General features: G+C 43.5%; 1 protein-coding gene across 1 annotated transcript in view; it reads right to left on the minus strand.

Moving 5' to 3' along the window:
* Positions 1–26,482, minus strand: part of raraa (retinoic acid receptor, alpha a) — a 151,759-nt gene that overhangs the window by 66,226 nt on the left and 59,051 nt on the right. The window contains exon 2 of the mRNA XM_073489362.1: positions 16,909–17,720. Within this exon, the coding sequence (XP_073345463.1) occupies positions 16,909–17,062 (154 nt within the window). The 5' untranslated portion in view covers positions 17,063–17,720. The remainder of the gene's footprint in view (positions 1–16,908; positions 17,721–26,482) is intronic.

Below are 26,482 nucleotides of genomic sequence, written 5' to 3' on the forward strand. Positions count from 1 at the left end.
TCCTTCTCCGCCTCTTTTATCTTTTCTCCATTGACTGATGGTTGTGAGGGTCTGTTTGCTAGCACTGCAGGCTAAGACTTCACTAACACCACACCAAACATAAGGGCTTAAAAGAGACTAGATGGCATGTGTGCGTTTCTTCATACTTGTCAATGAAGGAGTGACATCTTGAGGAAAAATGGAAAAGGAGACAGGGAAAAAGGCAAAACAAAACAAGAGTCAACGAGAGGCTGGAAGACAAGAGCAAGCAAGAAAGCCTCGGCTCTTGAGGCTGCGCCTCCCTGCTCTTAAGAGGATTCCCACCTGGTAGCAATTTAGGTCCTGCCTGGTAAAGCAGGCCCTGGGAAGGAAAAATAATGTCTGTGGGGTTAGTGGTTTCATTTTTCAATCAAATAAATCATGACCTTACAGAAAATAATTTTTGTCTTTTAATGGCCTCCCCAGCGTTTGAAGTTCCTCAAGGGGCAGTTAGCTTTGAAGTCTGCGGAGTGAGGAGCGAACTTCCCTCAGTGTGTGTGTGTGTGTGTGTGTGTGTGTGTGTGTGTGTGTGATTGTGTGTGTATGATAGAGTGAGCATTCATTCTACTGCCTTCTCAAAGTCCTGAAACACAACACCTGAGGTACTCCTGACAAAAGTAAAAGCCCTGTGAAGACCTTTGCATGTCGCCACACCGACATATAAAACAGCTACAAATGAAGGCTGTGAAATGATGGCAACAAAATCAAAGCTGCACACTTGCAAACGCTCACTGCACGCATTGTGCATATCACCGTACAAGGTTTTCCACAATTATTATAATTATCCTAACTGACTTGTATTTAAACTTCAAATATTGTTTACTTAATAACACTACTACAGTAAAATTTAAAGGAGACCTATTATGCTTTTTTTGTTTTTTTCATTCCTTCAGTGTTTATAAGGTTCTTGTGCATGTGAACTATCTTGAAAGTTAAAAAGGTCAATGTCCGCACCAACAGAAGCTCCTCTCTCCCACAGAAAACACTGCTCCTGAAACGCCTCGTCAGTAGTCCCGCCTTTCATTCCATGACTTTGTGACATCGCACTTCATCACCATGTAACATATTTGCATAATTTATGCCTAGCGGATAGTTTGGTATGAAAGAATTAATTTGGCACAGCTGCTCTGTTGTTGTTAGCAATGCTGGCTCAGGCCTGTGTGAGCTGACCAATCAGGGGAGAGTGGGTATTTGAATGAATGGAATGCATGGAAAAACTGGTTTACAGCTGTAGATCTTTTAAAATGGTGGCTGGGATAAAATGGTACGAGTACTAGACCAGTCAGAAACTATGTAATCATTGCAGGTTATCAAATGGTGGCTTATGGCAGGATTTTATGTTTTATATATATATCTATATATATCTATATATGTATATATATGTATGTATATACACATACATATATATATATATACATATATAGTTCCATTTACAAGCACCAAGATATGACTGGCAGCTATGAAGGGCTTCAATTAAAAACATCTCGATGCTGAAGAGAATAGCTTGTTGAGAGGCTACCTGTGCATCTGAAGATTGCCCTCGTTATCTGCACTGCCTGCTCAACATAATTGCAGCGTTCTTCAATTACTGGCATAAGACTTATCCTTTGTGTACACTGTGCACAAGCCTGTTGAGCAAAATTGTTTGCGAATATGGTAGAGACTGGATAAAATTAGAGGCAGGGGGGGGGGGGGGGGGGGGGGGTAATTGGGCCTAGAGTGAGAGCACAGCATGTAAACATTACAATGAGAGAAAATACTGGGAGCAAGGGCTAAGAGCAGTAAGAGCTCTTGACCTCGGAAAGGAATTCTGTTTATGGAAAGAGGTCTATGGGTCAGGGGTTTTGTTTGCTGCCGGCCACTTGTCCTCGAAGAGGTCCCTGTCGTTAATTTCATATTCTTGTATCTTAAAAAGAAGTTCCTAATCTATAGTTAATGCACATAATGATGATATACATTTCCTATAATAATAATACAGATATACAGTGCACTGTGCAAACCTTTCACCAACCCAAAGTGTCGGTATTTGATGACCTGGGAAATAAACTTAAAGGTTAAGAATTTGGTTTAAAACATTCAAAAATGTACTCAAATTCTCGCCACAATTTGAAGAAATAACAGTTTTGACGTTATGTCAAAGACATCCATGTACTGGGTTGCAGAGATATCTATTGAAGTTAGCATGCTAAGCAGCTAGCCCCTTTGTATCTCAAGAGATGATAGTCCAAAAGTAAACAACACCAACACTACCCCGGTTCTCCGAGCTCCCAGTCTGGGCAGAGTCAGCTAATAGGATCGCTCACTAGCTACACGGTTAACTGCTAGCTAACAGCAGCTAGCAGTTAGCAGCATTTAGTGTTAGTGTATGTTTGTAGTTGTTTAGAGCATGAATTTGGCAGGTGGCTAATTCTTACATGTAGCACCTTTAATAATCGACTATCTTTCTTAATACAATTCAAACTGTGATTAAAGGGAATTATTTTCACCGGGCATCATGACTGGAGAGATATAAATATGTCGGACTTCAAATGATTTTCCCTGTTAAAAACTGTACCGAGTAACAGAAACCCTGCTAGCACGAAATGAGAGACTTGGATAAATATCCAAGGATGTTCTTGCTGGTTTGAGACCAGTTTACATGGAGTCTATTCAGCGACAGCAACACGGCCCAAATGTACCAACTCTGGGTGGGACGGTTTTGAATCCACTGCCACACACACAGTTAGAAATGGACAGATGTGCATGCATGCACGTGCACAAACACATAGAACAGCACCACAAGGGAAAACTACGTCAGCTTCTGGGCATACAGTACAAGCAGCCCCACCAAACGTGTCGACAGACAGACGACTACCTTCATGATAAAGACTTAAAATATTCCCCTCAAAACGTTTTCCCCTGGAGCTCTTCCACTGCTTTCCATGTGCACCTTCAGTCCAAGCGAGCTGGTTTTGACATAAAGGCTATTTATGGTCTAAAGGTCTGAAAGACGCCGGCTTTGACAGCACATCTGCCAGGACTGAGCGCCTTCTTTTTTTACTTCAAGGAGGGGGGGAGCAGGGAGCAGAGGAGCCGTGTAGTTGTCTTCCCAGCATAAAACCACCTAATGCACTCCAGAAACTCACTGTCCTGGCACTGTTCATGGCTGTGTATATGCACTCTGAAATATAGTGTACACAGCTAAACCCACAGGCACAAAGAAAGACAAACTCACACACAGAAAATTAAAAAAGGCGTGGACATTTCCCGGACTTGATCAAATGCTAAAACACACTCGCTTGTCATGCACACACCCATGAGAACCTCAGTTAGAGTAATATTTAAAGCAACACAGCTCCCTCAAGTCAAACCAGCTCACTCGCACTGTGTACACAGCCCGATCATCAGCTCGATCCGAAAACTCTCAGCCACGCTGGACTGATGTGTGGGTGGATAGACGGATGTTTGCTCACTGCTTATTCAGAGTTTAATATCTTTTTGATGCATGGCCTTGAGACAGTGAGATGGCAGGGTAAAAAAAAATGGAACGGATGAAAGGCTCACAGTGGTGAGAGAAAGGGAAAAAGAAGTCAATTGTTAAGAAAGAAGATGCAGGAAATAAAGATGAACGACGTGGAGTGGAGAGGGAAAATATATCCAGTGGAAGTTTACGATGCTGAAAGGAAAATCGTCCAGAAAGACGATCTGGAGGGGGGAGAGAAACAGAGAGAGATAAAACACAAGTAGACTGAGAGCGAAAGAGTGAGGTGGTGAGAGCGAGAGTTTGGCCAAGTGCTTACAGGAAATAGTTCTGTTTGATGAGTAAATATTGAATCAGCGAAATCCCATCTCTGGCACCGGCTGACTTCTCCCTCCCTCTGTTTCTCTCTCTCTCTCTCTGTTAACAGTAAACAGAGACATTTTACCTCCATTCTGCAGCACAAACACAAGTTTATGAAACAAATCAACACATGACGTGAGTGGAAGTGCATCTGCACAAACTCCACGCAGACAGAAACACAGAGGGGGAATGATGAAACGCCCTCACCTGCATCACGCTGAAGGTATTTAAGTAAGTCAGTGGTCACTTGTGGAAAAAGTGTGAATCTGCTCCTGATTCTTTGGTGAAGGGTTTGCCTGGGCCTGCCGTGATTTAAGATGCCTGCAGGGGCCCTTCACTTTCCTCATCCACTCTCCCCCTCCTCTCTTGATCTTTAGCTCCCTCTTCCTAACCTCCTCTTGTCTCTTTCTTTCAAAGAATGAGCGATTAGAGGGGTCTCCGGGTCAGAGAGGGAGGTCTTGGGGTTGACCTTCGGTATGTTGTGTCGCTCTATTTCTTTCTCTGTGATCAGTCACCACTGCCTTTTACTCCTTTAAGATGTCCAGCTTTACTCACACAGTGTTTTTCACCATACAGTCTCCAAGAATGCACAGGAAATATGAGTCAGTGTCTGCTCACTTAAAGGGATGATTCCAGTTTATTACAGCATGGGTTTTATTTATTTTTAGCCATTGTTTCCACCAGTTATAAAGTTAAATAATTAGACAGTTTAGCAATATTTCCATCACACATTTTGGGTAATAGCTTGACAGTTTGCTTTTGTTTCCTCTTCTTAATCAGTGTGGGTAGCCAGGTGTGTTTACAAACCTGTCTGTTTGTTAGACTGCTAATGATTCTTGGCCATTTTCAGCTATTTGTAGCAATGTTGATGCAATCTCAGATCTAAATGGATGGCCCAAACTACAAAACTAAACCCCAGCTTGTATTCAATTGGAACATCCACTAGCCTGAAGGCAGGGGTATGCACACAATGGACGATGTCACGGCAACATCTGAGGACAAAAGTGTTTATATTTGCTGAAGTGTAAAGAACCCTAAAAGGGGAACTCCTGTATTTGTAAACTCAGGCCCTATGTTTCTATATATTTTGGTGGGTAAATGTCTAATAGGAACAATAAGTCTTGGAATTGTCCAGCAGATCGCCTATGCCGCCAGTCACGACACAGGCTGCAATGGTTGCAGCGCAATCCTTGAGGGCAACTTCGACCATGTCAACTTCATACTCAAAACAAATCACTAACATAACCGCTAACTGCTGCTAACTGTAGCTGCCTTAGCTAGGTAGCTACAATTTGACTGTGAGCTTGGGGACCAGGGGAGTGTTTGTGTTTACACCCTTAGCACTGGAGCGGGATGAGCCAGGGTTTATCCGGTTAGCATGCTAACTTCAGTATAGCTCTGCAACATAGTACATAGACATCATAATGTCAAAACTGCAATTTGTTCCATAGACCTGTTTGTTGAAGAATAAAATCCTTTTATTTAACCAGAAACAGCCGTTATGTCGCTCTTGCCAAATCCACCAGACTCTATTTACAGGAACATTAATTCTATCATCATAAAACACACTTCATTCAAAGTCAACATAAACAAAATTAAAACTCATCAAAACCATCTTTCGACTTTCCACTGTTCCAACAATCACAACCTCGGGTCTGGTTGAAATAAACCCCTAATTCACCCAGCTAGATGTGAACACCATTTACTAAAAAAAACCAAAATGCATTTCCGATGACGCACCATAAACTTCCCTGATTGCCTTGCTCTTGGATATATTATGTCTGTTTAAGGTTTTTCTACAAAAAAAGCGGCTGATTCAGAGACTTTAGTACTACAGTGTAATTATGTGGTGCTTTGTCAAAATGTGTGTTATGTCAGCTTCAACCGAGAGAGACAAGATTTGTAGAAGCAGTTCCTATCTGTGGGGTCCGCCGCAATTCAAATTTGAACAAACTCATACAGTGTATTCCCAACTGAGGCTTTCATGTTTGCAAGTCTGTCTGGGTTAGAAGAAAGGAAATGTTTTGTAACAGTCAGCACAAGTCTTTGTGTGCTCCCATTTAAGTGCGTGTGTGTGTCCAACCAAAGACCGGAGATTTTATCTTGACGGTAGCTGATCAGTCAATGTCACGGACTGTGGAATTCCTCGGCAGCTCCACAGGATGCAACCAGTTTTGCAACCATCAACAGTTTGTGTGTAACAACAACACTGAGGGTCCGTAGTCTAATCCACCAACACAAAGCTGGGTTAAAGACAGAGATTAATTAAGACACAAACAATGATGGAGAGGCTACCACTCTGCATTTCAGGTTCACTCGTGTCCCTCTGTTGTGTGTTATACCACGGCCACTTGACTTTTTGTCAAAAATGGCCGCTGTGATTGCCACGTTCCTGGCACACGGTTTAATGTCTGGTGTGACTGCGAGAGTGTGTGAACATCTGTTTGTTGCATGAGACAGACCAAATTAGGGGACTAATCAAGGCATAATGCACACCAGTTGTTCAGAAGGCCATTTCAAACGGAGGGCAAAGCCCTCACTAATCACATCCTCCTCTCTGCCCGCTTAGTGTGAGCATGCTTACAGGATGTCTGTATGAAACAGAGAAAGACTGGGACACGACGATAAAAGAAGGAGCATAGAAATGTGTGTGAGGAAGAATAAGAGAGGTTTCAGGTGCCTCTTAACACTGATCACAGGCTAACTGCTGAACAGCTGTTTGTTCCAGATGAAAAGAAGAAGAGACAGGCCACATCAGAGGGATGAAAGTTGATGAAAAACGAAAGCAAAATAGTGAAAAATAAAGTAGAATGATGAGTAGTAAATGCAGACACACTCGCTTGACACAGAGAAAATGAAATTCAAGCCCAACAGTGTCATTTTACAGTACAGTAAAGGAACTGAAGGTAAAATTAGGTTAAATACTACACTTAAAAGGAGAAGAAGCACTTCTCCCACTCACTGATTTATTCATGGTAGAGCTTTTTGATTACTTACACGCACATAAGAACAAAGGGCGTAGTGTAAAACCCTCAATGTACGCCTGCTCTAAGGACACATTTTACTTCTGATTGTGTTAAAATATAGTAAACTCTTATTCCACTGGACCAGAATTACCTGCGGGCCTCATATGATTTAGAATTTACAGCCCACATCTGTGTTTAGTGCAGCTATTTCAGACAGGATACACTATCAGATGGAATTTATTTATATAAGGCCGGGTCGTTGATTTTAATATCGCGTGTGTTGATTGGTGATTTTAATCCCGTCTGGAGCACATATGTCAGTGTTTCATTTCCCTCCACGGTAATAATTACAGCCCCAAACATCTACTGTTTTCTGGCACGCTCATTGGTCTTTCCATAGTGTAAGTCCTAATCGGACAGATAACCTTGTAGTTTACAGTGTATTTTAGTTTATGTGCATGAGGGAACATTTTTCCAATAACTGATTTTATCAGCTCAGCACACTGTTTGATTTCCAGATGGGGCTTTAGTTTAATTTTCGCTCGTACTCCACTTGCATTTACACTCAAAATGCTGCCAAAATCCTATTTTCGATTTATAAAAAGGGAAATACTGAGATGCTGCTTCATGTAAGTCAAACAAATATTATCAGATTTCAGAAAAAATTAGGCTATTAGACACAAATGGCGCCTGAGGTTGGATGACAACAAAATCCAAGCCAGGTTTACCAAGTTTATTTGTCTAATTTATAGTCAAAACTATCTCATCACACTAAAAGGTGCAGTACGTAAGAATTGGCCAGCTCTCGAATTCACAATCCCAACAAATAGGGGCAGCATATCACCAGAGTAACTGCTAACTGCCGCTATTGTATTCTGTTTATCAATCCCTGACTGTAGCTACTGTTAGCTTGGTTAGCCGTGCAGCTAGCTGAACTACCAGGGGAGTGTTGGTGTTAACACTGCTAGAGCAAGAGCTTTGGACAGCTGGGAGAAAGAGCTTTCCCAGTCTGTCTTTAACGTAACGTCAGAACTGTTATGTCTTCACATTCTGTCAATAATTTTTTCAATGTTTTGAACCATAATTCTTACAAATTACATTAATATAAGGCACACTCACCTGGAATGTAGCATTTCAGTGAGATAAAGTAGAAAATGTTTGCTTGCTCTATTGGCAGATTTTTTAAAACTTATTCCAAGCAAGAAAAATGTTATATAAATGTTTTGTTTTGGGTTTTTTTTGTACTTACTACTTACTGCTTACTTACTTACTACTACTTTCTTTTTTCTGGTCCTAAACTATCCACTTATTATATCAGCCTTTAGAAATCCACCATGAGTCGGCCTCTAATTTCAAATGAAAACCTTTCATTTGCTTTGAGATGGTTCCTTATGTCCCTCATGAAAGACTGTAGAACAAATATTTCAGTACTGTGTCACAATACAATACTGCTTGATGTAATACTTAACATCCTTGAGATTTAAAAAGCAGTCTACTAGGTCCACTTAGTAAAAGGGTACAATAACAAAGACTTGTCTTTCACAAAGAACCTAACTGACAAATCAATAAATACACCAGATGAACTCTCTGAAATGCTTTTGATAATCTAGACACAGCAGATGTGTGTGTTCGTGTGTGTTAGTTATTGGATGGTACACTTCGGCCGCTCACGTGTTCGTGCTGTCACCGGTGTATTATCTTTCCCCTCTGAGGAGGCAATGCGCTAATGCTAGCAGACAGGCTTGAGGTTAAGTGTGGCCAGGGCCCCCTTAGAGAGGTGCCAAGAGAGAGCTGGTGGCCCCATAAGCTCTGGCCGAACAGAGCTCTCTTAGCCCCTTTGCGCAACACAGCTAGCCATTGTGCTAGGCTGAAAAAGCGCATTAGCTGCTGAGAAAAGGGCTTTCCCTCTGAAACCCCCTTGGACAACAAGCAAAGCTCTGCTTGATAATTCAATCACTCTCCGAGCTGTGCGGGGCAGACCCACACAACCTCTCAGAACCTTTCCTCCAGTCTATCCTTTACTCTCCTCCCTCGTCTCCTCCATTAGGTAACTGCCCTATATTTTACAGATGCCGTCATCCCGACCGCTTATCAAAGGACAATAGAGGAATGATGCCTGTGAGAGAGTCATTGACATTTGAATGTATGCGGCAGTGTGAATTATGGCTGCATGAGATGGGTGCTGCAGAAAGGGCATAAGAAGATAGAGAGATGTGTGTGTGGGGAGGGGAGAGGAGATAAAAGGAAGGAGAAGGGGGTCAGCATGAGAGTGGGTTGAAGGAAAGGATAAGGAAGCCGTGGAGAAGGAGGAAAAAAAGCGGGAGTTCTTATCACGTTACCCTTGTCTTGACTTCCTTGCGGGGCCTTTGAAGAGAGCAGAAATAAAGATACTTGCGCTGGCACATCAGAGAGAGAGAGAGAGAGAGAGAGAGATTTAGATTATGCCAGTGTTTACCCAACTGAGTGCTGCATGGCTGCTGGCGACAGCCTGCCGGTTTTGAAGTTGTTATGGCCCAACTACAGCTTAAAGCGCTCGCTGCTCAAAATATAACACCCATGCTGCAGAGGAGGGCTTTCTCTCTGCGCTCCGTGTGTCAGCTCGCGGTGTGTGTCTGTACACGTGTGTGCATGTATGTGCCAGTTGGTGTGAATGTTTATGGGAGATAGCATGTGTCCTTGTATTCCTAATAGAGTGTGTGATGCGTTCAGCCTTTCTGCGTGCACAAATGTGTGTGTGTGTGTGTGTGTGTGTGTGTGTGTGTGTGTGTGTGTGTGTGTGTGTGTGTGTGTGTGTGTGTGTGTGTGTGTGTGTGTAGAACTCCGAAAATGGAGCCATCCATCGGATTATGGGCAGACAGCTCTTTGAAAAGAAGGGCCTGTATTTGCATAAGCGGCCATGGAAGGGGAAAAAAAAACCTATAGAAAGAAAGAGCGAATGAGAGAGCAAGAGATAGAGGGAGAAAGAGAGAGAGGAAAAGAACAAGAGAGAGAAGGAGGGGTGCTGGGGCTGCCCGGGGAGTGGACCACACTTGCCAAGCCACTCCGGGATAAATCCTGTGGCTAGGATCAAGTATTCTGGGCAGGGATTTGGCCCCAGGTCCCCTCAAAGCAAATGGAAAATAACAGGCTGCGAGTAAATAGGTGGCAGGGTAATGATAGCTCTGTCAAGTCCTAAGGTGGAGAAAGGGAGGGTGGGAGAAAAGGAAGGCATTGGAGAGGGAGAGAGAGAGGAGTGGGAAATGATGAGCGTTGATCAGGTACGATGAGAGAAAGATGAGAGTGGGATGGAGCTGAGCGGACAGGGAAGGATGGATCAGGTAAGAGAAGAGGACAGAGAGAGCAGTGATGGAGAGGGTGATGGAGCTGGAGAGATGAGAGACGGAGAACAAGAGCCAGAAAAGAAGGGATTGAAGAAGATATGAGGGAAGGCCAGAGGGCCAAAGGAGAGGGTGATGGGTTTTTCTTGTGGGAGCCCCTTTTGGCGAAGCCTGCCGGTGTTTTGGCACATAATGCTGGCAGGGGACACGGGTGCTGCCAAAGCCAGTGTGTGTATCTATGCGCGTGTGTGTATCTATGCGTGTGTGTGTGCCTGTCACATCTGCACAGAAGGACTGCATCTCTGTCTCTATATCCTTCTCTGATTCTCTTCTGTTTCAGCGGCATTGAACACAGAACTGTCCGGATGAAACAGCATTTTGGGAGCATCTAGCTTCCACATCGCGAACTATTCCTGAGTTGAAACAGGATAGGCACATAGGGCATAATGTTAGGAGGAATCGGGGCTGCCGATTCGTCAGGGAGATAGAGACAAAGTCCATTGTATGCTCCATGTAATTGCTGAAGCAGTTCGATGTAAAATGCCTTACAAGTAATCTGGACCCGTAACAGATACTGCGTTCCTCGAAGTGAACAAATTCTCAGACCCAGAACAAAGTTTCAGGTAACCACTGATATACCATGCTATTGCTAGCTAGCTAACTATATTAATCTTAACCGCAAAGTTGATTGATGTCATAAGTTATTGGTTGAAAGTGGTTGACCTACATGTAAGAATTGGCCACCCGTCAAATTTATACTCCAAACAAATAGGGGGCAGCATATCACCAGACTAACTGCTAACTGCTGCCAACTGTAGCTGCTGTAAGCTAGTTAGCTCAGTTAGCCGTGCAGCTAGCACTCCTATTAGCTGACTTTGCCTGGACTAGGAGCTTGGAGCACCAGGGGAGTGTTGGTGTTGTTTACTATCAGAATAAAGTGTCTAGGGCTAGCTAGTTAGCATGCTGCCTTCAGAAGACATCCCTGCAAGACGATATATAGACTTGACTTAACGTCAACACTGTTATTTCTGTCAATAATTTTTATTAATTATTTTAGGGTTATTATCATTATTTAAGGTTGTAAACTAAAATTCTTACATATTGCTCCTTTTATGTGTTTATCCAGAGATATGGTTGCCTTCCTTTACTACGGCCACCTTTGGTAATATACTATAAAATGCTTTTTGTCCAGGGATGCATATACATTGGGCCAACAAATTATCTCAATATTTGAAAATTTAGATGTATGTTAAGTTCGCTTGCAAGTGCAATTTCCAATACATGTTCTTCAATCTAGCCTTTTTCACCCTCAGGTGTGCATAAACTGCAGGTTATGAACTTCCTTCTAAAAAAACAAAGGGAATTTATCACTTATCTTGTCTGCATCGACCGTGAAAAGCAGGTAATTACTGGTTATCGGTATCGGCTGACAAAAATCCATATCATGCTCTCTAAATGAAAGTGTCTAAAATACTATACAGTCTGTCAATGTGCAACGACAATCTACCATTTTACAATCCATTATTACCAGAATCATTTCTCAAAATGTTCCTGTGTAACTGTCTTCTGAAAGCACAGACAGAAGTAAAAAAAAAAAGAAAAAAAAAAGCTCATGATAAAAGGAAGAGAAGCAGGAGCTGTGGCCTTTATCTAAGTGCAGTTTTTTGAGAAGTGTGACAATTCAGAATTGTGACTGACTGACAAGCTGTGGTGAGATCTGTAAACAAAGAACATGTTCAGATTCAATACGAAGAATAAAACAACCTGCGACGTGACACCAAGGATCTCAAAGTAGCATCAATTACTTCTCTGAAAATGTAAGAATAGGGCCATCCTCGTGCTTTCAGCCTCCCAGTGTTCTGCAGTTAATTAACAAGGTCGCTAAGCTGGGGTGAGTGAGTGCTATGCTGCCGTGCTAGATGTGTTTTACACGCCATGTTTAATAAGCCTGCATCCCTGCCATCAGAGTATTGGCACCCCTCAAATGACTTTCCAATAATGACAACCAGCTCCCCAGAGGTACTGTTTCTCTCTGTGAGCGTGAGTCTCTGTGTGTGTGTGTGTGTCTTTCTGAAGTGCCTAAATGGCTGCTACCTGATAAAAAAAAGTTACTCCAGTCAATAGCGTGCGTGTTTGTGTCGCATCCACAGACACTTTGGATCTCTGCCAAAAGAGAGCACACCGCAAGTGTTTCTCACTGTCATTATCCTTCTCCCTACCACACAAACAGTGTGTGTATGAGAAAGTTTGTGTGCGTGTGTGTGTGTGTGTGTGTGTGTGTGTGTGTGCGTGCGTGTGTTTGCCACCCATGGAGTGTACTGACATGCCCCCTTGATTCCTGCAGACCACCGGGGCAGAGAGGAACCACCTGTCTGTCCACACACACACACACACACACACAAACACACACTTCGCCCGACATTACCATATCCATATTTACTCATGGTCAGTGCATTCCACCACGGGCTGCTTAATGGGATAGGTGACACACACACACAAGTTTCCTTGAGGTCTGAAAATACCCTTTCATATTTCTCATTCTGGCCCAAATGTACATTCATAAATGCCATAAAAGCCCCTAATAAGTCAGAAGAGATGGTGCTCGTGTGTGTGCGTGTGTGTTAGACGTCCTACAAAACACTCCTGTACCAAGCAATTACTGTGGCTGCTGAAACAAGAGCGCTCTGTGGGGAAAAGCCAATTAGTCCGCCGTGGCAGCAGGTAGCAAGCTGGCTCCATTCATTATGATCCCTCATAACACTGTGCTAATGTAATAGCACGGTGTTAGAGCAGGTGACAGACAGCGGAAGGCTTTAATGATAATAACGGGATCAATAGTTGGGGTGTTATTGCCAGATAGTTCCATATTCATGCGGGCGTGCGGCGCAAAGGATTTAATCGAAAACACTAATGAAAGCTGTGCACGTGTACGTGTGCGCGTAATGAGCACATTCTATTGAAACGCGGAGATGTGGATGGGTTGGACTCTGCGGCGTGCACATTTGTGAGCGCGTGAGAGAGATCAATCCACGGTGATAATATTCAGTTAACTAATAAAGCTGCAGGCAATAAATGTAATATCAATATCTGCAACTGATCTGCTCCGGTGCGTAACCTAACCTGATGATTTTCAGATAATGTGATGTGAAGACATAACCCAGGAGGCTAGAGCTGCGGAGACACTGACAGAGAGAGAGAGAATGTGTGTGTGTGTGTGTGTGTGTGTGTGTGTGTGTGTGTGTTGCAGGCCTTGATTAACCCTTCTGCTCTGCTTGGTCCAAATAATTGGTCTATTGTGGTTTGCTAAAAGAGGTCGAGGCAGAGGAGCTGGACAACTCTGAGGATGGGGTGGAGGAGGATGAGTGTGGACAGAGGAGACCAGAGAGAAGAGGGAAGGTCTACTGAAGAGGTTTCTGGTGGCAGATGAGTTGAGCATTAAGGCAAAATGACAAGGCCTGGCTTCGGGACTGTCCACTCAATATGATCCACTTCAACAACTGCCAATAACACCCTTTTACCTTTGCAGTTAATACCTTCCTCATACATGTCGATACGGCATAGTAATAAAAATAGAAATTATACTTTTTTGTACCAGAATCATTTTTCGCTTTCAAGTTCCCCAGTTGCTGAAGAGGCTTTATAATATTCTTCAATAACCAAATTGTAAGTGGTGCTGGCACAAAAGTAGTGGGTGGTCTTGTAAATTATTCTACATAACAGTTAATTGGCGTTGTCGGCAGTAATAATAGATGCTTGTCTTTTTTTATTCAAGTAACAATTGACTAGGAAGACAAGACATTTCAGTGTAAATCATGACACTATGTAATTAATATTACATATAAATTATATTTCTAGTAACGCACATCCCTTATACCATGTGTCCTTCAGGCCCAACCATGAATGCAATAAAGATTTGTATCACACTGTCAATGACAAAATATCTTTCTGGACAATAGTGAGAAAAGACGACAAAGTCGATCTACATTATTCACTCTGCGTAAACACAGGGATGCCCACACATACAGTCATGTGCATTTAGCCCACGCTGAAATCCATCAAGTCCGACGCTCGGCTCTCTCGCCTCCAATCTGACGTTCCGTAAATCCCTCTCGTTTACCCCCCCCGTGTCGGCACTCGCTCTTTCTTTCTCTCTTTCGTCACTGCTCGGCATTGAATGGGGTTGGTGAGGGCTTAGCTGGAGTGTGTGTGTGTGTGAAAATGTGAGAGAAAGGGGGGAAAAAAGAGGTGTTTGAGCAAGAGGGAGGGAGAGAGAAATGATCTGCCATGGAGCAGGAGGAGGAGAAAGTGGTGAAGGTGGTGTGTTTGTGTTACAGTGTGTAGAAGTATATGGAAGGAGACACGTGTGTGCTTCTGTTGCTGTGTGTGTGTGTGTGTGTGTGTGTGTGTGTGTGTGTGTGTATGTCTGTGAGCATGTGTGAATTATGCCTGCAGTTATCTGCATGCAAGGAGGAGCAGGAGTGAGAGAAAGTGAGCCAGCATGAAGGGCAAAGATTGTGTTTATGTTTAAAAGCGCGTGTTCATCTCTGTGTGTGTGTGTGTGTGTGTGTGTGTGTGTGTGTGTGTGTGTGTGCGCGCACGTCAGGAAGCTGTGGTGTCCCTGGCTCTCCAGTGTTTACAGACAGGAAATGTTTGTCCAAGGCAAAAGGGAAGGAACCTTGCCGCCCTGCATGGCAAACACTGGGAGAGTGGCCCCGATGCACACACACACACACATGCAGATATTCGGAAACACACACACTTGCAACAGCGTAAAAAGAGGAATCTGACTCGGCGAGGTGGGGTATCTGGTATTGGGGAAGTGGGAGTGACTGGGCTGGCCACTAACTGTTCTTCACTTCCCTCAACGCCGGCTGCCAACACAAACTCCAGCAGATAGAAAGTCAATACGCTGACCCCCTCTGAACCTGTGAGTGAGGCCGTGCTCTGACAGGCCTTGTCCACGCCAATACACACACACCGACTGGACATCTGCACCAGCGGCCTTATTCCTCTAGTTCATATTTCTGCTGCTGCCACAGCCATTTAATTGATTATCTAGCTGTTTGTCGATGCTCCTCAGTCTGCTGTGCGATCCAGGGATTGTGCGAGGATTAAATTTAACTGAGTTTTAGAGCACTTTTGGGGTTTTGATTTGCAGTCAGTGGTGGAGAATTTACTCACATTTATTCAACTTTTTTAGAGGGCAATGTTTCACTTTATGCTCCACTGCATACAGTATGTCAGCTGTGGTTGCTAATTAACATTTTACATTCGCTGCAGAGTGCTAAAATAAATTTTCTGGACTCCTTAGAGTCGTCTTTTCTTAAAATAAACGAAAAACCTGCCAGTGCAGTGAGATCATTCTAACTGCTTTCCAATACAAATTAATGTTAGAGTGTTTGTGTGAAATTCGGATTCAGTGTGTAACTTAGGAGGTGTCATATTTTGCTTGATTTTAGTGCTGCAAACTGTCTTTCAAGATGCTGAAATTCACCTCCGGAACTTCTCTTAAATAAACTGACTTGTGTTTACTTCACATAGATATTTTCTTACAACACCTGTCATGACATTAAAATAATGCTGAAAAGGTTAAAGGTGCACTATGTAGTTTTCATGACTGAATAAACAAACCGACCTTAAAGGACAACACAATTTCATACTGTTTTACTTTGTTTATATGTGGCAGACCTGCCACCTTTCTAGCTTCAAACAGTGTTTTGGGGACCTTATTTTCTTCTGAGAACAGCTTATTTATTCACTTATGGAAAAAATAAATACTTCTGAGTTTGTATTATTACCTCATTAATATTGTAAATATTAAAATTCTGAGTTTGAATTTCTTCTCCAAAACTACATAGTGCCCCTTTAAAATGTCGCAGATTGGTGTTGCAAGCTGTCTTTCCAGATGCTAAAATTCACCTCCAGAATCCTTTAGATTAGCTGACTTCACATAGACACACAGATTTTCTCACAACATCAAAATTATGCTTAAAGGTTCATTCATCAGTTTGAATGAATCAATTGAATATTCTAAAAGCATCCACTGAACATATTGCAGTATTTATGAATCTGTCACTTTCATATAAAGGAACTTTAAAAACGACTTTTGAGCTCAGGCTCTGAATAATTGTTCCACCACTGTTTATTGTTTAACAGATGTCCTTGTGTATAATTCAATACACTAGAGAACAACCTCTCTTTCCTTACGACAAAAGTACTTTTCACCTAGTTTGACTTAAATTTGATGGCTTGTATGAAGCAGTCTTAGCATGAAGCTTGGCTCTGATGGTAGCTTTTGTAACATTTATTTTGGGAGCGCTTGCCAAATTTGTGTTCCCCAAATAAACAATGCTCTTTTCTGGCTGTCCTGCCTCACTTTCTTGTGATCTACCCTGACATTTCCGTGTGTGTGTGAGCAGATGTGTGTGGGCCCGTAAATTAAGGACAGTGCTGGAGGCGATGTGGGTGTGTGGGAATGTGTGTGTGGTTTGCTGATCTCTGTTTACCAACACACACATCTTTCAAATAAGAATGATCTAAACAGGATGAGATGAAAGAGTCCTTTTTTACCAGCAGACTCGCAGGCACAAGCGTATGTACACACACACAGCAGGGGAGCTACACAGGAAACAGTGCGCTGCAGCTGCGCAGGTAAACCAGGACACACACAAAGGAAAGTAAATCTTCCTCTGCCCGCCTCCTGTCACTCAGCAACCAACCTGCACAATAGCCAAAGCATGGCACAGTCCCAAATCAGAGCAAGTTAAAAGTCTAGAAGTTTACTTACTGGCTGGTGAGGGGGTGCTGTACCCGCTAATGGGCAGTCCTGGCAGGGACGGAGGCGACAGGCTCCCCAACATGTGGGGGAAGAAGTAGGAGTAGGTGGGCATGGGGAAGCCGTTGAGGTGGGGGCCCGGCACCGGGTTGCCCTTCCCAGCCATGATGGCTCAAGTCCACCTCCAGTCACAAACAGACCTCACTGAAAAACCACCTTAACACGATCTTAAGAAAAGAGGAGTCAGTGTGGAATCCTGGACTGATTTAATCCCCCATAGGGACACTGCATGAGTGGATATTCCAAAAGACTGCCGGGCAAAGTTTATAGAAATAAAAATCTCCTTATGATTTGGAAACTTGAATGCCGTCCTTAAAGTGGCTGTCACCGAGACAAAAATCCAGTTTAGTGAATGTGTGTTGAAGGTTGAGTTACTGAAGAAATAAAGATTAAAAGAAAGTATAAAAGAGGACCGTGGAGTGTTTTATCCTTCCTTTCTCTGGTATTGTGAAACAGGCTGAAAGGCCTTATTTGCAAGAGGCGTTGGGAAGGCTGCAAACTCGCACGGCCATTCCTTATCTCCGAGATGAAAGGGGGGGCGAAAGAGACAGGAGGCAAGTTGAGTCAGGAACAGGTTTACTTTGATGACTGCAGTCAGGAGTGGCGATAGTGGTGATAGGGGTGCTAGTGGTTGCGATGCTTCCAAGGAAGCGTAGATTCACTCTTCCACTGCAGAGCACTGCACGGGAATGCGCAGATCACATGATGCCAGGACAAAGCTCTGCTCCTTCGACGGGCCTCCTCTTTGCAGGAATAGACTCTGCCTGAGAGAGAGAGAGAGAGGGAGAGAGAGAGAGAGAGAGAGAGAGAGAGAGAGAGAGAGAGAGAGAGAGAGAGAGATCCATTTAGTGCTTCAATGGTAAGGTAAAGAGATTGTTTCCTTTTGTACTCTAGTGCTCCAGCAAAGCAGTTCCTTTCTTTTGACACTAATTAATGGTAATGTCTCATCTGAAATGTTACAAAAACACCCCCTCTGCCTTAATTATCTAATGGAGTGTTAAAACTGTGAAGAGAGCAGTGGGTGTGTGATGTCTCCTCGCAGCTTTGTGCGCTCGTACGCACGCTCATTAACAGTGACAGACTACAAATACTGTGGGAGACGAGCCAAAACATAAATGAAGGGAGCGAACACGAAAGAAAACTTTGCTAATTACACCAGTTGCAGAAGCCAGAGGTGAGACCCAAGGCGCCTATGCGGGACCACTCGAGATTTCTGCTGCCGAGTTTTATTCCAAATTAAGAGCAAGACATGTGCTAACAGACCTGTAACCGCTGCTGAAAGCGTGAGCACACACTGACAATTACACACCCGGAGAACACAGTTATCATAAAATGGTACACCAGCACCAAAATATATACAAGAGTCCAAAACAGCTTGTCATAACATGAGCAGAACTTATTTTTTACTGTAATGAGCCTTTTATGAGTCATTGGACGTAATGCACGGTAGTAAAAGTAAAATCGCTGCAACACACACACACACACACACACGCACACACACAGACAGACTGCACTTAAAAAGCAGAAGGAATGTGTCTTTGCATGAACAGTGTTGCTCAGGAATGTGGCACTATTGCATGAATCACAGCAGGACATCATGGATGAACTCCTGTAAAGGGAGAGGGGTCAAGTCAGACATGTTTGTGCGCCTGTTCCCACTTGAACGATGTACATAAAGCATCAGGGTATGACAGCTGAGGTGACATGCGGGCAGAGCGGCTCATGTGCTCATCGGCATGATTCTACAAGCCGATGAACTCGGCTGGAGGGATGGACATTATTTTCCTAAATATATTCTCACAATTTGGTGTTATAACAATGTGGTTGAGATCTTGTGACTGTGAGCGCTCGTGAAAAACTCAACAACTGACAGTCTCTTTCCAGAAATCATGACCTGGTTAATCAAGATAATCCACAGACCTTGTTGTGATCAGTTTCATGTAGGAACTATTTTCTTTCTACTGTATCACCACGCAGAAGGAAGCGTGAATATACTCAAGGACAACAGACTTGTGCTCGTGAAGATGTACAATGTAAACATGAAGAGAATCCCTGTTGGCTGTGCTGCAATGTTAGCTAGCTTAGTTAGCTAGCCTCTGGTCCATTAGCAGATGCACGCTACAGCCGATATCTCCAAAACTCTTAACAATCTAGACAGATAAGCAGCACTACAGGTAAGAGGAACAATATGCAGTTTTGATTTTGTGGCGAACTGTCCCTTTAATAGCAGAATGCTATTGTCAGTGACTCCATAGTGGTTTGTGTGTGTGACTGTACACCTACATGTAGAAAATATGAGTAATTATTTATGACAATTTGAGTGAGTCAGCAACACTATGTCTGTCTGTGTGGTTGTGTGAGTGTGTGTAGGGTAGTGGATATGACTCTCTGATATGTCTCTTTATCAGGCAGAGAGCTGATTTTATGGGCTCGGTCTTCTATTAGCCGTCTTATTTTTATTGATTGTTGCCGAAGTGCTCTCTAGTCACCCAGTCGCAGGGAGCTGGTGTGTGTGGTGGTCAGTGGTTGCGGGCCGGAGGGTGCGTTTGTATTAGGCCGAAAGCTTTAACAGCGTTTTTTAAAGCCCATGGGAGTTGGATATAGTTTCATTTGCTCTTAAAGCCCCTCTCTACCCTGAGTAGCCACCTATTAAACTAAGAGAGAGTTAAGAGTTAAGAAAGCATACTAACAATGGCCTGTAAGGTAATATTTCTGATTCCATAATACAGAGTACTTCACAACCATTACCATTATGAAATGCAACCTTGATATACTCTATATTGCACATTGTTGCGATCGTGTAAAATGCATCAGCATTGTCAAACACACACACTAAAGTGATGTAAAGCCATATAGAATTTAATGCAACACCCAGAGGCTACAGATGCTGAGCTGGTTCTTTCAATGAGGAACTACAACTCACTGCGACACAACGGCCACTTCCTTCAGCATTATCATTACAGTCTAGTGTGGGCGCCATAAGAGGCCGTTCGGAATGATAAGCAACATCAAACACGGACATAGAGCACTTATATCCGTAGCAACTTTTCTGTCGCGCACCCACACCCCCTGATGACACAGTAAACACACTGGGATATTGTTGTTTAGTTGAAAGGAAGTAGCTGCAACACAACCAAGCTTTGCTTTCGAGCTGCACGATTTTGTAAAACAAATTGCGTTGACGCCAGATTGCTTGTTATTTTACCAGATATTACCATTGTGATATAATTCACGATTAGAGGGAATGAACATTTTTGCATCACAATTTTCATTTTCACAGCAAAAGAAAAACTATTAAAATCATGATGATGTGACATCTGTAGGAGAAAATTTCTAGGTCAGGGCATCTCTGTCGCACAACAGTACTTCGTTATAATGCTGATTTGTCACACATTTTACCTTTATGAAAACATGCATTTGGATATTGAACTTCAACATATTGCAATTTTGATATTTCGATTGAAATTGATTGTTGAATTTCTTCTCCGAAACTACATCATGCCCACAAATGTTGTTTTATTTGTCCTATTAAACATAGCTGATTGTCTTTACCTTAGAAATTTAAAAGATAACAATATATTGACAATTGAATCACTCAAAAAATCCTAATGTCGGTACGATATTAGTTAAAATTAAATATTTGTTTCTGAAGCTGAGAGCAGACCAACACTTTCTGGTGCATGTCTGACTGATGCAGCTGAAGCATTTTAAACACATTATACAATCAGAATAACCCACTCAAAAGCCACAAGCGAGTGTGGACAGAAGCAGCAGGTAACTGAGCGCCTTGTAATCCCTCTGTTGGCGGTAGGGACAAAAACAAACACACACAATCAGCAGCACAAAGATCAGACACACACACCGGTAAATGAGAAAATCAAGGCACAACGGAGGGCCGTATTATCTGCTGTGAAAACTGCACGCACAACGGCAAGCACGGTGAAGCTGCTGACGTGTACTCCCTCCTGTCAATGTACACAAACCAATCACAAACAGCTGCATCCTCGGTTCCTACATACGACAGGGTAGGTAGTAGCTGAAATCCTCAAGTATGTCCTACAAGGAAAGCCATAATTGTCTTTTACTCTTTGTCTCCTCGTGCACACATCTCTATTCTCTTACACCACACACACAAACGCATGCACGCACGCGCACACACACACACACACACTAATCTCCCCTCCATTCCTCCGTCAGGGTGCTCTCGAATCTCGGGTGCCTCCCGTCGTATGATGTATGTGTTCTATATGACGCGGCTGACACACAAGGTCGTTGATATGGAGGAGAATAAAGGGGAGCAGTTGTGTGCATAATGCTGCACGGTTGCTGGTCTTTATTGTAGTATAGATGTGCTCGGGCGCTGTCAAGGCCGACAAGACAGGCCTCACACAAACATGCATAAGTAAAGCTGAGGATGATAAGACATAGAGGGAAAACAAGCGTAACAAACAGGAAAGCGAACTGTATTCCAGTGTGTACGCATAAAAAATTAACTCACGTACTTGCACACTACACTTAGACCTATACAACCCTAACATGGATGACTGTAGTCTAAAAACAGAAAAAGGATAGCGTAGTCTATAGAAGTGGGTAGGGACCCTGGGGCTTGGAATTGGGCTATTAACGTACGTCTTTTCAAGGAGTTTCTAACAATTCCTCCGCAGCTGCCATTTGTGCACCCTTGTCTATCTCTTTACCTTTATATAGCTAGCCTATATATGCAAACATACTCAAGAGCACGCTGGCAAGGGCGCTGTATGGATGGAGGCTCCTGAGGGAATGTAAAAATCACTTATGGACCGTGGGGGGGAATAAACAAACAATCCAGGTCACTTGGTCTTAACTCCGTGTATAACAGGCAGAGAGAAGGAAGGGGTCAGAAGTCACGGGTTGCAAGAGACTGTTATCGGCTGTGACAGCAATCGCTGAATAAATAATCAGAAAAAGCAAATGGCAGCGTGAGGTCAGGACGGACAACTCGGCAAACAGAGCTGCAGGGGACGGAGAATGCAACGTATGACACACAGGGACACATGAATAGAACGAGATGCACGTTTATACAAACACACACACACACACACAGTTCAAAAAGGTCGCCAAGAGGAAATGAAACAAACACCGCTTGAGATGATGACACACAAGTATGAACACATGCACGCACACACCTACATCTATCATCTATATCTCTCCTGATGACCAATTATCCGCGACGCTAAGGCTGCTGGTGCTACACATCTCTGTGACAAGAGCAGCTGGCAGTCGGTGGCAGCAGCACCACACTTCAACGTGTTACTAATGCTATGGAGGTCAGTGGAGTAAGCCACATGGCTATGTTAAAGCGTCCTACATCTAATATGTGTCTTTCAGCTGTCAATAAGAGTAGTTTAATAACAATTCTCAAGGAAATATTATGGCTTTGTAACTAAACCTACACGCTACAGTGAACTGATCATGATGACGTTGCTCAATGATTTGTAGTTGAGCTTACACCAGCCTGAGGTAACAAATATTGAAGTAATAAACACAGTATCAAGTCAATTGCTATCATGTTGTTATATGATACCTGCTCCTTTATGACTGTTGTTCCTTTCCTGTGGGCATATCATTTTAATATCACCCATGTGTTGCACCTGCTGTTTAAAATGACACACACACTGCTTCACACACACTCGCACTTGTAATTGTCTTTGGTGTTTCCACTGTGATAACAGAGTAGCTCACCGTTTAAGGTTGAGAGACAGGGGGACTTAGAATTTCTCTATAATGGCCTAAACATAAAACCCACACAGATTTGTACAAAAATCTCTCCACAGGCTGCGAGCTCAGAGTGGATGTCGCTCTTTAACAGCACAGAGTGGGCTCCGGCTCCAGCCTGCGAGGCTTTGCAGCGTTACACATAATGGAAGTCGCTCAAGCACGATGCACTGAAATTTTTATGAGGACAGCAGTGTGGGTGGATGTATACGTCAGAAGTGAGATGTGACTTTGGGGGGGGGGAGCGAATGTGCTTCTGTGCACGCATGAGTGTGCACAAAAGCACATTTAAGAGCATGAGTGTGTATTGTTGTACATGCAGCCGTGCACGTGCATGAGACAAATACGAGTGTGCGTATCAACAAGTGTCTGAGCTCTTGGTTGTTGTGTGCGGTCGCGCGTGCGAGCCTGTATGCTTGTTAATGTATGCCCAAGTCATGTCCTGAATCACATTTGCATGTCATCCTAAAGCCCTGGGGGAGAGTCCTACAGTATACTGCATTTACTGTACATTACTAGCTCAGATGGGATGGGTTTTGCATACAGAGTAACCACATATGCGTGAGTGTGGAAGGGTAGGGGTGGAGGCAGATAGGAACACTTTGACAAGTCACTAACACAGGACACCAGCTAAGAGATGTGCCAGAAAGGGTCACGCAAGGCTAGGGAGAGGTTTGGGAATCAAAGAAGGTCATTAATAGTTTGTACAACTTCACCTTAGATTACCTTCTTACTCAATAAAACTTCTATTTTATTGCAGAATAAATGAGCAGCATTTAATGATGTACTTTGATGGGTTTTTTTATGATTTAAACTAAGGTTCAAACCTGATCTAGGAACACTGTTGCATGTAATCCCCCTCTTACTTTTGAGTTTTTCTTTAAATTCGATAGCACTTAGACAAAAGGCCCCGATCACACTGAGACCTGTCGCTACAGACGTGGCCGCTTGAAAAAGACAACATGAGAGAGTAATGGACGCCAGGCCATAGGAAAACAATGGTCTTGCTGGGGACATGATTCCAGCAATGCGTGTCTGTGTGATTGGCTGCTGATAAATAAATCCATGCAAAAACTGTGATGCATTTACATTCAGTCAGTCACCGGGCTTTGATGAGTGAACGTGAACTGCCTTACTGTGAGTCAACCACTCCTTAGACCTTAGTAAAGAATGGACTAAAAGCAATTATATCCAACCGTTTGTCTAATAAAAACAGGTTTCTAGCTGCTACAATTCACTTTATCTCTACAGTATTATGCAACAAGGATTACACTGTATGGATTATTTCTTAATCCCTTACTTATATATAACAAACTATAAAAGATGTTCAACATTCTTCCATTTGCTGACCCAACCATACTTCCACCTCAGTGCTCCTTCCACCTGTGCAGCTTCAGAATCGTATCGAGCTCAGGGCACTGCGGCTGCGAGAGCAGGAGGTGGAAGCTACTTCTCAATGACAGCCAGAAAGTGTGGCGCAAGAAGGCTAAAGGGTGCTAAGTGCACATCCCAGGGCGGTGAGAATCCTCTGCAGTTTTGCCAAGGACCCCTGTGGGGTGAATCCACTTGTCAGTGAAGCAGGCGGGGTGACATTTCTGCCTCACCTCAGAAAGGTCAGCCTTTAATTATCTCAAATGCCAGCAAGCACTGCACCTGCAAAAAATAAACCCAGGGATGAGCTGTGCCTGTGTGTGTGCGTATACACGCGCGTGTGTGTGTGTGTGTGCGTGTCAGGGTAAGATGGTAGCCTTCTTCCTTCACACATAATGAGCTCTACTGTGGCTGTCCGTGCAGAACTGGACCATCTGCCCACCTGCATGCATGCATGCATATGTACCCATAAACACACATTCACAGCCAAACCCTGACAGATGCACACCCGCACACTAACCGTGCCAACCAAAGTCAATAAAATTACAGTCACACGCCAACCCGCCCTTTAAATAAAGAGTATCAGATGAAGACAGCTAAATCCCAGGAACATCAGCAGCTTCTAGGAACGTCTGTGTAAAAATAGGCTGCTGACAGTATAGGTAGACAGATTATAGATCTATAGATAGAAGAGTAGCATTGGCCTGTGCTTCTGTGAAATATAGGTCAGCTATGTGAGGCACCAAAACTTGAGAAGCACCAATCAGGAAAGGAGAGGGGTGCTCTTGTGAAGATGACGCGTTCAGCAAGCCAAATTATTTCCGGTCAGAGTGCAGTTGGTGACAAAACTCGGGGCATATCTGGCAGAGCGTGACACGCGGTGTTTGCTTTTCAGCTACTCACTGTAGCTATTCAGCTCGGTCAATATTTGCAGGGGGCTATGGTAACAGAGAGCTCCCACACCCGCATAAACACACCAGCCTGTACACTTAACACTCGGCCTCACACATGCACAAAAACCAACACTCTGCCCAGAAAGTCCCACTCGCGCTCAAAGGAGGTCGGGAGAGACAAAGGGCCATAGATCATCTGCGAGGACGGCGTGCGGCGAGCTCCTTGTGTCCAGGTTTTTCCGGCATTTTTCTCTCGCTCAGAGAAAACATGGAGGGCCGGTCCCTATTGTTTACACAGCTGGCTCCATGGAAAGGATTGCTTAATATGAAATATGAAGAGAGCGGAGAGGTTGGAGGGAGAGAGCTAGGGAAGAAAAGAGGGAAGGGAGCCAAGTGAGAGGGGTGGCGGTGGGAGGTGGGAGGTGGGAGGTAGGGGGGGTGTAGCAGGCCATCGCCAGAAAGCGAATTATAAGCGAAATGTGCTCCAGATTGGGGGACATAGGAAGTGAGCAATAGAGATACAAGGAGAGGTGGCAAAAAAAAACAGGGAAGGAAACAATACAGTAAGGAGGATAAAAGCAATATGGCAACGCTAAATCTGGAAGAGCACACACAGAAGGTCCAAGGAGACGAAAGCAAAGTGAGAGCAAACAGAACACGGAGCAGAAAGCCCTGAGGTTTCCTAGTGGTGAGGGAGTCATGCCTCCTGCGGTCTGGGGTCTGTAGTGCATGTTATTCTTTCCCAACAGTTACACACGCCACTTCCACCCGTACAGTTACTGCCTCACCAACCCTCTGGTGCTGTCCTTGCAATCCCTTCTTTTCCTCAGCTCTTCCACCTACCTCCTTTAACACTTTATCTGACTAAACCTCAGGCTACAAAGTTTCTTTGAAATGTTACTTGGATTTGTTCGAAAAGAAAATATGTGCTTTCTCACAAAGGAACAGAGGTAATGGGGACAACTATTGACAGTATCAAAGTAAAGACTGTTCTCTTTGAGGGAAAGGGAGCCAATATTCTCTATAGAAAACACATAAAGCAAAACAATATTACATAACAAATACTATGCAAATATTATTATTATAATTTGTGTCCTCAATATGAAAATTACCTGAGTATGAGCTGGGCATGTTATCATAATGATCCAGAGATGAATGTATGTTGTTTTTTTGTACTATGGACATTCCTCTGTGTCCTTAATAAAGTCATTACCTATTTTATCTATAAAGTAGGTCTAGGTGCAATAATAATACAGTGAAAGTATCAAAACGTTCAATTCATGGAGAAATTCACACACACGCCTGTAACCAGAACTGTGCCTTCAAACAAGCCGTCAGAACATCCGTAAGCTTGTGATGTCACAGCTTTGCAAACCACTCGCAGAGCTGATGCCAGAAATACGATGGGCAGTGCCTGCTCAGACCTGTGAGAGCTGTCCAGTGAGAGCAGACTAGGCTTTTCGGCAGGGGAGCATTAAAGAGACAGGCACTAAAACAGAGCGTTCAGA

The sequence above is a fragment of the Pagrus major genome, chromosome 20 (assembly GCF_040436345.1).
Source record: "Pagrus major chromosome 20, Pma_NU_1.0".
In the NCBI taxonomy this organism is placed as follows: domain Eukaryota; kingdom Metazoa; phylum Chordata; class Actinopteri; order Spariformes; family Sparidae; genus Pagrus; species Pagrus major.